Genomic DNA, 17,290 nt, shown 5'->3' on the forward strand with positions numbered 1-17,290 from the left:
ACCGGTATATTGCTAATACATCACCGGATGGAAATAACACTTAAACTGTTCGACTATGGGCCTCCTCCTCGATTAATGTTTGGTGTTTAATTAAGACGCTCTTACTGTGGAAAAACATTAATACGGAAGGCAAGTGTGTTACATGTCATGTCAATCATGTGATTCAACAAACCTCCCTTACCAAATTCGCATATTTTATCACCTGTTTCATTACATTTTAATTAAGTAGATGAAGGTCAGGCAAGACTCCTTATCTCTCTTGCCAGACATGACCTGAAAAATGGTCATTGCTCACAGTAACTCGTTCAGTTGCAGTACATCGGCTACCTTTGCAAAATGATGTTGCGGGATCACTATGGCGTCTGCTTCACAACTCTATGACATTACCATTCCGCTGTTATTTCTTCGCCGAATAGGTTTTTTATTGCATCAAAGAATCCCATCGCTTTGTTCCCAACAGAGTTCAGCACTTGCTGCTACCAGTGTGGCTGCGAGGCACGCAGCTCGCAGTGCGCCAACTGCAAGGGCTTCTCCTTCCAGTGCGCCGTGTGTCACGTCGCCGTGCGTGGCTCCTCCAACTTCTGCCTCTCGTGTGGCCACGGCGGCCACTCCAGCCACATGCTCGACTGGTTCTTGGGGCACAGCGAATGTCCCTCCGGCTGCGGTTGCCGCTGCCTGCAGCTCAACGCGTTCTGACCTCGGCGTGTTCGTCGGCAATGGAAAAATGCATCCCACCGACAAAAAAAAAAACATCGACGATGTAAATAATGTTTAACCGGCAGCAAAAGATGAATATATTATTACAGCTGTTAAAATATATATATAACAAATAATATCACAGAGTGAAAATACATTGCGGTCAGTGTTATCCAGTGATTTTGAGGCAAGCGTTGGTGGATCGTGTGGAAATGTGAAACTTTTAAACCTGCTGGGCTGTGTAATGGCCAAGAACATGGCAGTAGAGCTAATGGAATTGTTAACTCATCTGTACGGTCCATTGAATGTCATCTCCTCTTATGCATAGGCTTATTCTGACCACACATGCAAACCATTGCTTCAAATTTAATTGGCCCAACATTTTAATTCAGGATGCACTTGAAAAAATGGTGTGACTAAATTACACTTTCCTGAATAAATGACAATATTTGATCATTTTCACTTACAGCTGACATTTTATTCGAATAATGCTCACCCATCTCGACCTTAACACACTCTGGCAACATGAGTCGCCAGTGGAGCAAACCCCTATGATGGACCTATCTTATGCCACTGCTGAGATTAATCGCGTAATAATCTTTAGAAATACTTGGCTATGGGTACCTGGGTCGACCAGGCGTTTAATTCAGAGCCTTTTGATCCAGCGATCAACACTGGCCCATCGTGGGGTTGCGCCACCGTTTGCTAATATGTGTGCATGTGTCTCAGAACTCATTTGTTGGCCATTTAAAATATAAATGCTGCCTGGTACCTTTTGCTGCAGGGTAGTTTATATCTGATGGGATTAATTTTCTGACAATCTGCTTCCCAGTGCAACCATGGATTTAGTGTCCCCTGGTGGAACCGCTCTTACAACCCAGACATTATGGACCATGACCTAGTCCACGTTTTAATCATTATTCAAGTGCCAAGTACAAAGCTTGAGGAAATGTTGCAGACTTTAAGATTTTCCCCCAAGCTCAGAGCAGGGGTTTTAAACCCTGCCAAGGGTACAGGATAGAGTCTGTGCACAATGACCCCAAAATGTGAGTGCACTGATTATTCGGATACCCAGACATCTCCATTTAATTTGCATGGTTTAAAAATAACGGTTGTATTATTCGGCATTAAGCATCGTTGTTTTCTAGCAGTGGGTTATTATCTCTGCTCTGAGTTATGTGGCTTTTCCGGTTACATTTACAGCATGAGCGCACGTACAGATGTCATTCTTTTTCCTTGAACATATGGGCTGGGTGTGGTTTTCAATGCCTGGGCTGAGAAACGTAAGAGTAGCTGTTCTTAATGTTCACCCTCTTGGCGCGCCAGCCACTCTCCTCAAACCTCGGAAAAGTCGGGTGCTCCAACGCTTCACAAATGGGAAAGCTGGACCGTGTTGGACCACAAGATCCGATGTTGTAAACCACTTTTGAAGAGCCATAGTTGTATTATTGAGCATTGAAATGTGTGAATGGGCTGCACAAGGATGTGGTGTTGAACTCGAGATATTTGTCTTCATCCAAGGAGCCCTTTGTTTATTGCAGCAAGGTTTTGTGGTACTCGACATTGACCTGGGACTGGCAATCTGTGCAACCTTAGTCAAAGCCTAAGCCACACTCGTTGTCTGTATAGAACATTGGCAACTTTCGTAATAAACGTCCACAATGCAAGTCAAATAATCCCAATAAGGAAGAGTTGGATACTAGCTTGAGACTATTGCACTGTAGCACATTTTTAACACGATTGAATTCATTTGGTGTGCAATTTTTGCGACCTTAGGCAGAAGCCGAAGCCACCCTCATTAGCGGCTGTGCAACATTAGCATATTTTAATTCATTAACAATTTAAGTAAATCAGAAAGGTGAATTGTTAGATACTGGCTTGAGACTTTTGCACTGTAACATGTGTTTAATGTAAGGCTATCTCATTTTGTGTTCCAATTAACAAGAAATTCCGCCGTCCAAATCAGCAAAACAAGGTTATTTTAGGACGGGTCGGTTAATTGTTAAGTGTTAAATGTCTTGGGACTATGGTGTTAATCCTGGGCAGCAGTTGATGAGAAAATGACAGCGGTGTTGAGCTGAGTTGAATGCCTAACAGTCTCGTCTGTATGCCTCTGGAGACCGTTTGCTTTAAAATTGAAGGTTAAAAATAATATTTAAAAAATTAAGACGAATTTAACACGCAGTCTTTCACAACCGATGTTACTCATGATCACGTTTTTTGGGTTAACATGAATGTTAAATGTGTTGTAAACCTATCGTCCACCAGACGACCGATTAGTAAGTTTTGTCGCATGAACAGAACGTGACAATTAGTTACTTCAGCACACCCATTGTTAGAGAGCAAACCCACAAAATGTACAATTTGAGTACGACGTTTCGCTGATGATTACAACAATTATGGCAAATAGCTGATGATACTGGTTGGAATAAATGGCAAAACGTCATCCTCACATTGTACATGTTGTGGGTTTGCTGTCGAACACACTGGTGTGCTGAAGTCGTTAAGAATTGGCATGTTTTATTCATGCGACAAACCTTGCTAATCGACTTGAGGTGGGTTTACGACACAGTTACACGATTTAACCCAAAAAGCTTTATCATGGAAAGTTAAACTCATGCAAACCCATTGCCAGTGTGACTTGAAGGTCTCATCTTCTTGAGCTATTTGAAAGAGTGAAATAATCACATAATAGATTAGACGTCAGATCGCTCGGAACATTGCTGGTGCATTTAACACTCCTGGTTCGACTTTATTTATGAAGGATATGCGCACAGTATTTGCACGTTGTGTATCTAGTGCAATATATTCCCATAGGAATAACATTCATTTTCAGCAATTTTTTTGGTGGTAAAAAAAACTAAAATGTCAACATACAAATGCTATATTTTTTATTGTCTGGCCATATTTTCAAATGCTTCTGGTCCCTTATGAAATGATGACAATGTGGATCCACTTAGTTGACCAGGCTCTGAAAGCAGTTGGAACAATGGCAAATTTGACAGATGTAGTGCCTTCTTTCAGGGCTGATGAGATTGGGTTTAGCGGGGTATTGCAAAGCCATGCCAAAATATAATTAAAACCGAAAAGCGTTGCATTTTTTCCTGCACATTTCACCCAAATCCATGGGTTCTCTTCACTCTCCAATTTCCCAAATTGCATTTAAAATATAGATATCACATTGCTCGGTTACATAGTCATAGGGTTAGTTGTTCGTTTAACATCTTAATAATTGGTATGCGCATTTCATGAGATCTTTGCCAGTTTAGCGGTGCTATTTTCCTGTTCAGCATGTTCCATGTGTGAGAATTTGTCCACATGCTCACGAGACATGTATTTTAAACCACAAATTATGCCACAAATATCCTTTGTTGCTGATCAAGAGCTGCAAACTGGCCAAATAATTAGTTACTTCATGACAGCCAGACTGGCATTCTGATGTCAATAATATATGTTTAAAATAAGGGAATACTGGAATTACAAGGTAATAATTTGGTAAATAATAACTATACTGTTGTAATATTCGGTATGATTATTGTGCAGTTTATATAAATCGGCTATAACTGTCAGGACAGGACTTGGATGGGACCTCCCAGAATATCTAATAAACTAAAAACTAAACTTTTATTTTACCAGGTAAGGCCCACTGAGCAAAATAGCTCCTTATCAGAAGCAACATGGCCATAATTGATAGCTCAATGAAGTGTAAATTTATAGCAGCCAAATACTCTAAAACGCGTTTCTAAATGTGGAAGGAAAAACCTGTGGACCCAAAAAGAAATCCATGCGACCACGGAGATGAGCGAATGTGCATGATGGTTGAGCGTCCTTCATGGTCGTGTTTCTCAACCCAATTGTTTCAGCCAAAGGCGAGGTGGAGCAAGCCAGGTGAAAAGTGCAGATTGGACTGCGTAGAACGTCAATAAAAAATTGTGTACAGTGGTTTTAGTGTTGCTGACAGAATGATTGTTAAAACATGAAAAATGTAAGTACCCCTGTGGGGACTTCATTACTGTGAAATTAAAATAAATGTTTAAAGAACTGGACGCTTGAACCTTTAACTCTACGCTCAATTCTTGTCAATTCCTTTAGCAATTACACTACAATCCACTTTACAAATAACTGCACTTGCGGCAAATATTTAAATGCAACGCATGCAAAATGACCAGACTTCACATACATGATGTCATTGTTTTAGGACTCTGCATTAATTTCAACTGTCATACAGACTTCAAACATCTCATACATTATTATTCCTTTCCAGAAATATTTTCTGGTGACGTCTGTTAAAATGTAGTGACATCCATTTAGATTAGAAGGCACTTGGGTAGACGCATTTTATTTTCACAGCAGTTAACACACTCCCTCCTGATCTTGATAAATGCACTTTACTCCATGGACTTGCTCCACCAGACTATCCATTACTGAAACATACTCCCTGCTACCACACTTATCTGCCCCTACCAATCCAGGTGAAAACAGTCTCTTGATATTGAGTAATGGATGTGACTGGGACTGCATTAATCTACATCGATATAGTGTGTTTTTCAGAGTATTAAAGTCAGAGACATGGCCAGAGGAAGTATTTGCTAGATTAGTAAATTCGTGGCCCACTTCCACTCCCATCATCAAACAATGGCATTTTACACAACTCAGTTTGGTATATTATTTTATTTTATTATGTTTTATTTTTATTATTTTATTACTTCCCTTCTACGTGACTTTACCGAAAGAACCAAGAAGATGAATCCCTGCAGTCACGAAAGCTTTAAATCGAAATTCAGTTTGGTAAGTGAAATATAAAGGTAGGTTTGGCTTCAGAAAAAAAAAACATTCGTTACGAATGACCCTTTCAACCCGGCACCTCCATTGTTTTCTGAAGCTCGTGAAATGATCCTGAACCACTGAACTTTCACTTGGCCTTAAAGCAGTGATCCCAAAATTACAGTCCTTTAGTACACTTTTCCACATACAGTATACCAACTGCTGACCACATACAATACACTTAAGTTAATGTATGACTGAAAAATATTGTTAAGTGTGTAAATGTATCAATGCTGATGTGACAAATGAGAGTTTGAGAATACCATACTTTAGTCTCAAACCAAACAGTTGACTGTTATTAATAGAAATCGGTTTAGCAATCCTTTAAACAATTGTGCAGAACTAAATAAAGATCCCATAACAGTACATTTGGAAAATAAGGTGTCATGATGTATAGGTCAATTGTCTGACCATGAGTGCTATAATTATTCAGCCAATGCGGTGTCTGGTGCCAAAGGCCAGCCATTCATCAGAATTTTAACGTTGCTTTGGAAATTAATTGACATTGCTACAGGTCCGCCAAATAGTTGTCTCACATCGTTATGTCTCGACCAATCAGCTGGAATGTGACTGCGCCTCCCCTTCCATAAGCGCGTCCCAGAGCTGATTGGTTAGCTCGTATGTGCGCCCTTGCCACTCGAAGTGTGTGGGCGGAACGCTCTCGTCGTCGGACTCGTAGCGGAAGAAGGGGCTCAGCCTCATTGCCAGGTCCGAGGAGACGAGCCCCGCTCCGCCGAATTGCTCCGCTGCTGGGTGGTAGACGCGTCCGCTCGCTCGAGACATGCACAGCTGCTCCGGCTCAAAGGGCACGGTGAGCGCCGACCCAGCGCGGCCAAACGCCAGCTCCTGCCGGCCGCTGGCACCCATGCCCGGCGGCGTCAGCAGCTCCGTGAAGACGACGGGGCGGTCGTCGCAGTGAATGTAGTTGCGTTCGCGGCCGCACAGTGACAGCCAGGGAAACTCGCTCCTGTACCGTGGCGTGTCATTGGCCTGGAGCCGGTGGAAAAAGAACACCAAGAACTTCTTGTCTGTAGGACACAAGGGAGAATAAGGCAATTGGGTAAAACCATATCATTGTTCATTTCAATGTAGTGGTTGGTTGACCTCGAAGAAGTCGTATTATTACTCTTTGGTTATTTCGGTAAAGTTATGTAGGTAGAAAAAATAATAACAGATCACGACGTTTCAATCGCCACACAAGCAATCGTCTTCAGGTGGGAGAGAGAAAAGCCTGCTGAAACAAGTCCTTATATATAGAGCTGAGAGGGGGGGAGGGGGGGTGCCGCATCGGGCAAGAGGGTGGGGGCTAGAGATTGTGCCTCAGCGAGTGGGAAATCCAAAGATGGGAACCGAGATGGGAGGGGAAGGGGGGGGTGTGGTTGATGCACCTCCACGACGACGAAGAACTGAGGAGGTGGTCATTGTATTGTGAGATATTAGCATGTCAATGTGTAGTGACGGTATATCCGCCACTAGGGGGTTAGAGCGCGCAACAGGAGACAGAGAGAGACACACACAGACACAGAGAGAGACACAGAGAGAGAGACACCTAGAGAGACACACCTAGAGAGACACACAAACCGAGAGACACAGAGACACACAACAATCTGCTTGTCTTACAAGAGGCTAATAGGACCAATTGTTTGAATAAATTGGTTTCCTTTTAAAAAAAAATGCAACACATTCCAATCAATTATGTGTATACATTTCATGTACAAGCGCATTAATTGATTTAACAGCTGTCCCTACCTCTTTGATGTCCCTTAATTCATACCGTGAAGGGAAAATGTTACTTGGTTAAGTGTGACATTTGCAACATCCTTATCTGAACAAATTTTGCTTGGGTCTATGATTATTTTTTACACAGATTTGCATAAAAAGCTATCAAGGGCAAGTGTGGAAGGTGAACTCGGATTAAAATAAAGAGGCGAGAGAGCAAGCTGGCATACTTTTGGGAAACTAAATTTGATGGTGAAAAGCAACATTCCAATGTGCAAACAAAGGACAGTTTTCCATGGGTGCATATAACCTGCTAAGATTTCAGAAACACGTCCACTGACAAAATAGAACTGAAAAATATGCAAAGAGCACGCAAAATTATTCCGCAACAGCAACATATTGATCAAAGAACACAAATTAGAGACATTGATTTTAAGTAAATTAAGTAGGTTTGGACAAATTTTGATTTAAAGCTTTCGTGACTGCAGGGATTCATATTCTTGGTTGTTTCGGCAAAGTCACGTAGAAGGGAAATAATAAAATAAGGGAAATAATAAAATAAACCCTAAAACAACACAATGTTTTTTATATTTATTTTATTTTATTATTTCCCTTCTACGTGACTTTACCGAAAGAACCAAGAGTATGGGTTTGGACACTCGAGGTATGCTGGCCAATGGATGAGACTGGTGACAAAACGGCCAAGGAGAACATGCCCGGGATGGTGACCACGACAAAGACGGAGTACTATGCCGTACCTTTAAAGCACGAAGTGAAATTCTTGATTTTGGCATCATCGAGGAAGAGCTGAAGGAATACAAAAAAATGCAATCATCAGTGCATGTAAAAACATATTATTTCTCAAATGATTGAGAAACAGTGCAGCTGTTAGCGTGTTATAATTAACATTGTTTACGCGGTCTGCACATACATTTACATCGAAGAGTATGTGCAGATTTTTCAAGCGTTTTCCATATTCAAAGAAAAGTTGCTCGCGGAAGGGTTTTTTTTAATGGAAATATTGCCTTTCAGTAGGTCAACCAGCAAGGCCAACATGGCTCAAAGCTTAATTCTCTGGAAAGGGACTAATTATTGACATTTCCGTGTCACATGGGTTATCCAGGTGACTTTACCGAAAAAACCATACTAGGTATGTCATGGCAACAACCACCATTCGCCACTAAGTGGTGCCAGGCGATGTGACGTTAAGACCATGTCACGGCAAGACCGACACCACCCAATTCAAGGGCCCATTTTCACCATAAAAATATGAATAAAACATTGATATCCAACAGACTGAATCTGCTGGAGAAGTTTTTTTTTGCTTCTCCCCTAGCACCATTTAAGCAGGCACACAGAACAATTTAGAAATTACAAATCTAACCAGCAGTGTGGCCCACAAAACGTGTTTACTTCTGATTACACCAATGTTCTTCATTGTAAGGCCCATGGGCCACTGGCGGCCCCTGGTGGCCATTAGTGCGGCCCTGACGTGTAGCCCCCGACAATACACATCATGTGAAAACACCCCAATCGTGCTGTCAAACCAGATCTTTTCAAATGGTGTCTTATCAGCAAAAGTGCCCCCCCCCCTTAAAATGAGCGAAGAACGCTGGATTAGATGTGGAAGAAATAATTGTAGGGATTTGAACTACCGAAGCAATATTTTGTATGATCTATCAATTCGGGTGTAATGTTCCATTGATTGTGGTGTTCGTTCTTTCACCTGGCCCAGGTGATCAATGTAGTAGAAGTACTCGCGTATCCCCGGCTCGGGTGACTGTCCTTGCTCGAACAAAACGCGCTTGGCAGACCCCGAGACCGGGGCAACACCCGGTGAGGGCAGCCACAGGCGGCGAGGAAGGGACACACTGCTGGGCCAGCAAGCCACGTTGGAAAATAGACGGCAGGGTGGCGGAGGTGGTGGCAATGAGGCCACCGAAATGCATGGCCACTTGGAGCTCATTGGGCCACGATGGGGCATTCGTATAGCCGAGATTAAAGGTTTTACGTCCCAATCGGTGGCAGGCAAGGGGCTCGATAGCCATGAGGGCATTCCTCCACGACTTGAGCTATGACTAGAGGGCATTGGACCAGCCGAAATTAAGGGCTTTGGGCCACAAATTGCATCTAACGGCCCTAATGAGCGTGAGGATGAAACCGAGGGCAATGGGCCACGTCTGGAGGGCATTCGGTCACGACTAGAGGTCAACGGGTTTACATTAAAGTGCATCTGGGAGCCGAGAGGGCATGTGAATGAACGAAACGTGAGCAGAGTCAAGGCCATGTTGTGGGTTATGGAGACCCGGGCGACCAGCCGACGCGGACAGAGGGCCCACAGCGGCATGCTACGCAACCCACTGTAGCGAAAACTATTTACACGAACGGCTGTCGCAAGTTAAATAATATGATAAAGTCATTAAGTTCGCGTTTTTTTTGTTAAATACATTTTAGCACGTTAACGCATTCGCTTAAACGTGGCTCCGAAAATTCCCTTAACGTTAATGTGTTTTTTTTAATGTATAAATCGAGGCCTTGCCCCGGAATTCGTCAAGCCGCGCTGCGCACACCACCACCACCACCACCGACGACAACTCGGGCGGCGTTAACGCACGAACTTTTAAATATAGAGCAGCGACTCGTTAATTAATAACGTGAAGGCGATAATGAAATAGAACGAGCGTGTGACGACATACACCCTCCCCACGCTGTTAGTTACCCACGGTTCGCAGGGGAGAGTGTGGTAGGTGGTTAGGTGGGTGGGGAAATAACAAAAATAATCCACCACGGCCGGCGCTTCGGGACGACGCGTGGAAGCCTGCGAGAGAGAAGTTACCCCACGGGCAGAAGTTACACAAATACATTTACAAAGATCCTCCTTCGTGGAGCCCCGTAACAACAGGCTGTCGGGGCACATTTGCATGTTCGCGAGCAGCAACCTTGTGATGGCCGGCCGCTGTTGGCACACACGCGTGGATGATGGCCAGCAACCAATCTTAATTACGCTACCGCACCCCCCACATGCACAGAGAGAGACACGGATACATGCAACTACAACAACAACCGCCGCTATTCGCTACAAAGTGGCGGTGACGTCGCTTGTGCCAGGCGATGTGCACGTTAAGGCCACGTGAAGTGTCGAACCCCCGCTGCCAGGTCATGGGACAGACCCAGGTGGTGCCATGGGTCGACTGAGACGACTGGCCGATGCACCACCTGTGCCCTCCTATTGTGTCAACAAAGAACCCACCCCCATATAGCCCGTAGCAGACTGTTGGGGCAAGTGTTGTTAGCGAGCACCTATGAAGGCCGGCACTGTTACACACGAGGGTGGCCACCAGCAGGCCCCACCCCGCCTTTGGTTCAGATAATCGTCACTGGTGGGTTCGTATTCGCAGTGCAGCAGCGCTAAACGCCACACCACCGCTCCCCAAATACCACACAGCCATTGGCCACGGTGGCAATCACCAACCACGGCTACCGTGTGCCAGGCCAGGTGCACTTTGGGGCTATCGCGTGGATTGTCGTAATGCTCGCTCGCTGACGAGGAGGGAGGTCTCGGGAGAGACCCAGCAGTTGCCATGGGAGGTCGTCTGACCGAGATGACCTGCAGAGACTCCTGCAGACTGCACAACGTGCTGGGCCCTCTCCAATATTCGCACCACTTCAAAGTGCCCTCAGAGCAGAACGCGCAACGTGATGGGCCCGGCAGCCACCTCGCAGATGATTGGCCAAGACGTTGCCGCGGTAACGCAAAGCTCGTCGCCGATTGGCTGCGGCCGTTACCGCGGCAACGTAAACTCGGCGAGACTGACGCGGGACTCGACTCGGGCCTTCACCCGGTTCGGCGCGGGAAAACTATACATCTTGTTTATTCTTCTCCCCCCTTTATACGCGATTGTTTTATTGTACATGGTGTCTGTACGTGTTAGTTTTTTTTTACTTTAAGCGGGGGGAGGGGGGAGAGAGAAACAATTTCCTCACGAGTGGTTTGCGAGGGAGCGCGGTCCAATCAGACGTCGCCTTGTAGCCACTTCCGGAAGTTCCCGCCCCTACACGCGCCGCCATCCACCCGCGCTATAGCCCGTCGCTGCGCGCTCTATTAACAAACTACTCGGTATCGTAGCCTTCAGCTAAGTAACGTTCGTTGCGCTCGTCATTATTTACCTCCAGACAGCCTTCGTTGGGATTTTTTCATTGTTCGTTTGATTGGATTTCTGCTCCCCGCGCACCGGCGGAGGCGTTGGACTGGGGCTCCCGCCTGCGGCCTAGCGAAGGCTCCCCGCGGAGTTTCCAGGCAAGGCCGGGAATCCCGGCAGGGCCCGCAGAGGGAGTCGCAATGAGCGCGGCCAAGCCAACCAAGATATCATGGAAACTGCGTGAGTTCCTAACACATTTATACACTAACCCCCCACCCCCACACGTTACCTTAGCCATTGAGATAATTTTTAACAGAAGATGTAACGGGCTAACGTTACGGCCAGTGGCCCTTATTGAGGGTAAGGACGGGGAAGATATAGGAGACAGGTTGACTGACGTTTATTTGGACCGGAAAGTTCGGATGATGTAGATCAGAGATTCACCGACCTGTGTTGTTGAAGCGGAAGATTGGTTTGTCTGCAGTATACTGTAGTTGGAGAAGATATATTGACGACTTTTGGAGCAGTGATGTTGGTTAACTTACCTTTGGAGGAGATGTTGAACCAGAAATATCGGATGACATACACAGCGTAGAGGGACCTACTGACGTATTGCTGAAAGAGAGATATTGTTGACTGACGTTACAATTGGAGAAGAAACTGGATGAAAAGTTGGGCCTGAGAAATTATCGAGCTCATATAGCTTGATCAGATTAATCATCGTTGCAGCGCAAATATCGGATTTACATATTCGGTAGTTGAGGCAGAATTTACGAATTGTGAATTTATTGTAGTTGGAACATTTGTTGAAAATTTGAGCAAAGAGTGATTAAATAGTGGAGCAGGCGGTTTGTCTTGTACAGTCGTAGCAGAACAGCTGTTGACGGACTTAAAGTTGAATGTCAAATTAATCAATCTTTGTCCTCTACTCGGAAGAAGGGTCATTGCCAGAAACATTTTTTTTCACATTTTATGATAGATGTTGTGGTTCTATCCATCTGTTTGCACGCTGCCGCTAATAGAGTCTAGTAGTTTTGTATACACAACTATCTATTTTATTATTATGCAACTCTGTTTTGCACTACGGTGGTGTATTCATATTTAATGTGTACAGTATTTTATTTAGACATCGTTCAGAACAATTGAATTAATTCATATTCTGTCTTTGACCTAAAATGTCTTCTTTGGCCAAACTTAAGTCATGACAATGTCCTAGCCATGTTAACGTAGCTGTAGATGCCATTGTTAGGGCTTTCCAGTCATGAGATTGAATTCAAATCATGACACTGGTTAACTAGGCCCATCATCGAATCATCACACACGTCCCACCCTATTTAGTTACGTGAGTAGTATGGTCATCTGATGCGGTCGTCTTTGTCTCGTAGAGAAACCCTCATTTTCGAAAAGGTGGAGTTTTCAGCAGTAACTCAGGACCCTGAATGGAAATGGGCACTGCCTGCAAATCGCTCGGGCACGTGGAAGCCTTGACCACTTTGAGTCACAATATCAGTGAACGTACGAACATAACCTTTAGCCGCTAATGCTCACATATATACTCGTCAGACAAATTAATGCATTGTTGTTAAACACCACATTAAACAAAACTTGTTTTGACTAAAATGCTGTAACAATTAAGCAGCTTCAAGGCAGGTAGGTTCTCTTAAGCAGTTTAGTAAAATAATGTGGTTGAGCTGTCGGGCTAGTTGATGATACTGCTGCTCTAGTCACTTTTGGTCAATTTCCCTCAGCTTGATAGGAACTATATTGAGATTAAGCCAATAATATCGAATCAACAATGCTTGTTTGTGCCGAGTGCGTAGATATTGTGCTGTTTGCTTTATCTGTTGGCTTCATATCAGTGTTTAATTGCCAACAGGTGTGAGTGCATTGCTCTGTAATAAATTGACAGTTCAGCCTTGTGTATAAGTTCTTCCTAGAATATAATTTATTTAGCGCCTGCCTTTGAAACTGAATGTGTTTGTGACAGTGACACGCCTTCAAACTTTTGTATTTTTTGTGGTTATTGATAAGTTACGATCCACCCTTAGTGTGGCCACTTGAATGGCAAGAACAACATACAGTACAGTACTGTATACTCTAAATCACATCCTGAATTGCGTAAAATGTTCAGTGTGCAAATCGAGCATTATTTTTGTGAGCCATTGAGATGACATTTGTTGGTCAGTAGATGAAATAATATCGCTGTGGTACGTTTTGGCACATTACTGTATTTGAAGTTAATAATTCACAAGTGTTTTATCTATTGGTTATTCGAGCATGTCCTGGTGGCTTTCCCAGCACACATCTAATGATCAGTGTCCTGTTTCGGCTGCTTAATTGACATGTAAATAGAGCATTTCAAAAGGAATTTTCAATGTGCACCGGTAATGTGATATTGTCAAAGAGCAGGCTATGATACACACACTTGCTTTGTGCCGTGTATGACCTTAAACACATCACTTGTGACTGGATCCACTAAATAGTCTGAATAATACTCTTATGAACATGCTAGGTGTTATACATTTGCCTGTCCCCACGAAACTGTTTTTTTGTAAGAGACATGTTGTTAATACATGGGAGGGGACTCGTTACAGTTGTTTAATGTTACGAAACCAATAAAAAAAACTAGTCATGCCAGTTTTTTTTGATGGGAGACTTGATGGCTCGCTTTAAGTGGTCCAACGTTTTTCCACAGAATGAAATATAAAACTTCGCGGTTTCTTGAACAAGAGTACAAAAAACATTCGTCGTTGTGGCTAATTGGGGGTCTGAATATGTTTTCTGATTAGCTTGAAAAATGTATGTTGTTGATTTGTTAACTAAATGTAGAATGACATTGAAACAAAATGAACGAGAGCCCGAACAGAGGAAGTTGATGGCCAGTGTTTCAAGGGCACGTGTACACCGATGCTGACGCACCGATGGACATCAATTGTATGACAAAGGTCGAGGATAGTGTCTTGCACTCTAAGTATTGACGAATACATATCAAATTTCATACGTATGATGAGCATAGCGCTTTACCGTGTAGTTAGTGATGCATGTGGATGGACTGCAAAATACAGAATCCTATCGTGCGCACCTTAATGATCAATAGAGCAGCGTTCCGGTGGTCAGAGTCTTTGTGGTTATGTAGAAATATTTATGTATTTATATTCAGGTTCACTGTTTAGATGTTAAGGTATTTTCACGTGTTTGAGAAGGGCTGCCTTTTTTTCGAGCATTAATCAAAATCGCGTATGTTCACAGTATAGCTAACCGTATCTTAAACAGATAAATATTCACAGCCTGTTGCTGATTGTATTGGATAATGCAATGTAATTGTGTGTGTGTAAATCGTAGAAAGTACCGCCTCTCCATTCATAGGTGGGCTTCAGCCAGTCGAACCATCTCTCTTATAACCAGCCGAGGAGGAGGAGGGTACCATCGTGGTACCTTGGCCAGCGAGCCAGAAGGGAACAGATGGGGGATGATGGTTCAATGCACAGATGACGCTTAGTCGGGCCAATGCAAAGAATATGAAAGTTAATTGGTTTTTTACCCTTCTATCTGGCAACAAAACTGACACCTTTTTACAAGGAGTCATGTTTGCATAGACCACAATATCTGTAGTCATAATGCAAACAAAAAACACAACTCTGATAATGTGCACTGTCCTTGAAGTTGATTGGTCCACACCCTGAGACAGCTTTCCTAAGAGCCTAGTCTCACATGGGTTGGACCAGATGACGCCAAAAGGCGCAGCTAGAAGGGTAAAAAAACAATTATCATATTTTTACTGGCAAATGAGGTTCCAATGGAATATGAAAGTTGGCATTGTTGAGGCCTTCACGTGGATGCCTCGGACAACCGTTGTTGTCCTGCCCCCGCGCCTGCGATGAGCACGTTTGGTTACCTACGTTGCGAAAAAAGTTCAACATATATACAACAGTTACAGTATGAGGAGGTAACAATGTCCCAATGGTGGTGTCTGGGTGTATACTCTGAACAATAATCGTACTGATTATATTGTGATAATACGCAGTAATGACAGATGGTAATGGTGATCATTTTTGCCTGGTGATTATGGTTGGTGAATAATTATGGCCATAATTTGCTCTTCATAGCATACATGGAGAAGGACCATTACCCGAAACGTCGCCTATTGTATCTATTCCATTTCAAGGCAGTGTTATTGATGAATGTGTTTTTGTTATTTATTTGTGCAGTATTACCAAATTATAAATACATTCGTGGTCAGTTTTAAAATGCATACGTTGCCATGCAGTTCTGCTTATTCGGTATACAAATCATCATAGCTCGCTTATAAAAGGGGTTAGTCACTGGGTGGTAATAGGCAAAGATGGTCATTGATATATATCACACTTTATGGGTGTAATGGTGGTGCTGTGACGCAACGCGTAGCTACACAGACCGTAAACAAACCACATACTTCCTGGATACAGAACGACTGTACCTTTGTGTTAAGCGAGCTAAGACGGCGCACTATTGACCACAATCAACACGTCCTGCCTGAAAATCGCACACATTTTGAAAGAAAACAGTTTTTGCCGGTGTGTCACCGTGGCAATGCTTACCACGAACCCCCTGTTGTGCAATGCTTGTTGCGGCATCGATCATTTCAGTCTTAAAAAAGAGTAATCGTTTTGTTTGCCAAGGTAGCCACTTTCGGTGGCACAACTAAGCAGGACTGTAGATTCGGTGAACTTTGTTGGGGCACGTCGGCTGTGCCACGCGTAATTTATCACAGCGTTTCCATGTAGCCACGGGATGCTTAATTGCACATCAACCACATCAGGTTACCGAAATCAATTTGTCATTACATTCATGCTACATATGTATGACATTATGGCTTAATTGCTTAAATAAAGATTAGCATCTGCAGTTAAATACTTTTAATAGGGACAAAATGACTCTAAACTATTGCTTTAATTCATGGATCTGCAATGTTGCTTCAGATAATTGTTTTTAGCATCACAATTTTGTTTGTATTTCAGTCACACACAAAGCTTGTTGTGACTTGTCCGTAACAGTGAGTGGAGGTTAAAATTCAACGCCATTAAGAAAATGGTATTTTCCACAATTTGTCTCATGCCATATGAGTGTATTGCACCTTTGTGATGTAAGAGTGTTTTCCGTGTCTTTCAGTGGTTAAAGATATGCCAGCGTACACTAAAGGTGTATTGTGGGTGACAATTATTACCACATTGATTCTCCACCTTTAGTAACACTTCAGTTATTTTAATTCGTATAAAGAGTTGGTGTTAAAGTGGGTCATCTTACCACTAATTATTTTCACCTCTGAATAATTAATATAAGTTTCATAGTTTACAGCACTTTGTCAATATACTATTGGATGAACGCCTCCCATACATGTTGGTCATGGGCAGGGGTTAGCAACCTGCAGCTTCGGAGCTGCATGCGTCCCTTTATGAACTGCTTTGTAACATTATTTATTAAGAACCATCGTCTAATATTCACATGCATTGCGGTTCTTAAAATATTGAGGTTTTTTGTTGCAAAGTAAAAAAAAATGTCTCTCCTTGATAATAGTGGTGGCCGACCCCTTGTTATGGGGGTTGTTTGATCATGCTTCACCAAGCTGGTCAGCGTGGTTTGGTGAAGGCGGCCCGTGACCCATTCAAATATCATTCACTACTGATGTTAGCCATCGCTAGAAATAGAAGTCAATCATTGTACTACCGTTCGTCTCTTTATTATTGCATTATTAATTGATTCAATTAGTTTACTCTACTACTATGTATTACTTTGGTTTAACACTTAGGCTTTCACAACTGCAACAGGATTTCACCACAACTCTGGGTGTCCGTCTGATGATGCCAGTTGTAATTACTGGCGAAACGTCGTCCTCATATTGTACATGTTGTGGGTTTACTCTTCAATTCACCGGT

General features: G+C 43.2%; 3 protein-coding genes across 3 annotated transcripts in view; 2 read left to right on the plus strand and 1 right to left on the minus strand.

Annotated features, from left to right (window-relative positions):
• The window catches only part of WDR59 (WD repeat domain 59), an 82,246-nt gene extending 77,489 nt beyond the window's left edge, over positions 1 to 4,757 (plus strand). Inside the window, 1 exon segment of the mRNA XM_061548746.1 lies at positions 461 to 4,757. Within this exon segment, the coding sequence (XP_061404730.1) occupies positions 461 to 696 (236 nt within the window). The 3' untranslated portion in view covers positions 697 to 4,757.
• C9H8orf82 (chromosome 9 C8orf82 homolog) lies at positions 3,438 to 10,929 on the minus strand. Its single transcript, XM_061548745.1, has 3 exons — positions 8,966 to 10,929; positions 7,998 to 8,046; positions 3,438 to 6,548 (listed from the first exon to the last, which is right to left on the minus strand). Exons 1-3 carry the CDS (start codon positions 9,584 to 9,586, stop codon positions 6,076 to 6,078), a joined length of 1,143 nt encoding a protein of 380 aa, XP_061404729.1. The 5' UTR covers positions 9,587 to 10,929; the 3' UTR covers positions 3,438 to 6,075.
• A 101-nt stretch (positions 10,930 to 11,030) lies between these two features.
• KATNB1 (katanin regulatory subunit B1) overlaps positions 11,031 to 17,290 on the plus strand; it is a 45,143-nt gene continuing 38,883 nt past the window's right edge. The window contains exon 1 of the mRNA XM_061548747.1: positions 11,031 to 11,618. Coding sequence (XP_061404731.1) covers positions 11,579 to 11,618 — 40 coding nt within the window. The 5' untranslated portion in view covers positions 11,031 to 11,578. The remainder of the gene's footprint in view (positions 11,619 to 17,290) is intronic.

The sequence above is a fragment of the Lethenteron reissneri genome, chromosome 9, assembly GCF_015708825.2.
Source record: "Lethenteron reissneri isolate LAM-NWPU_2019-01 chromosome 9, ASM1570882v1, whole genome shotgun sequence".
Lineage (NCBI taxonomy): Eukaryota > Metazoa > Chordata > Hyperoartia > Petromyzontiformes > Petromyzontidae > Lethenteron > Lethenteron reissneri.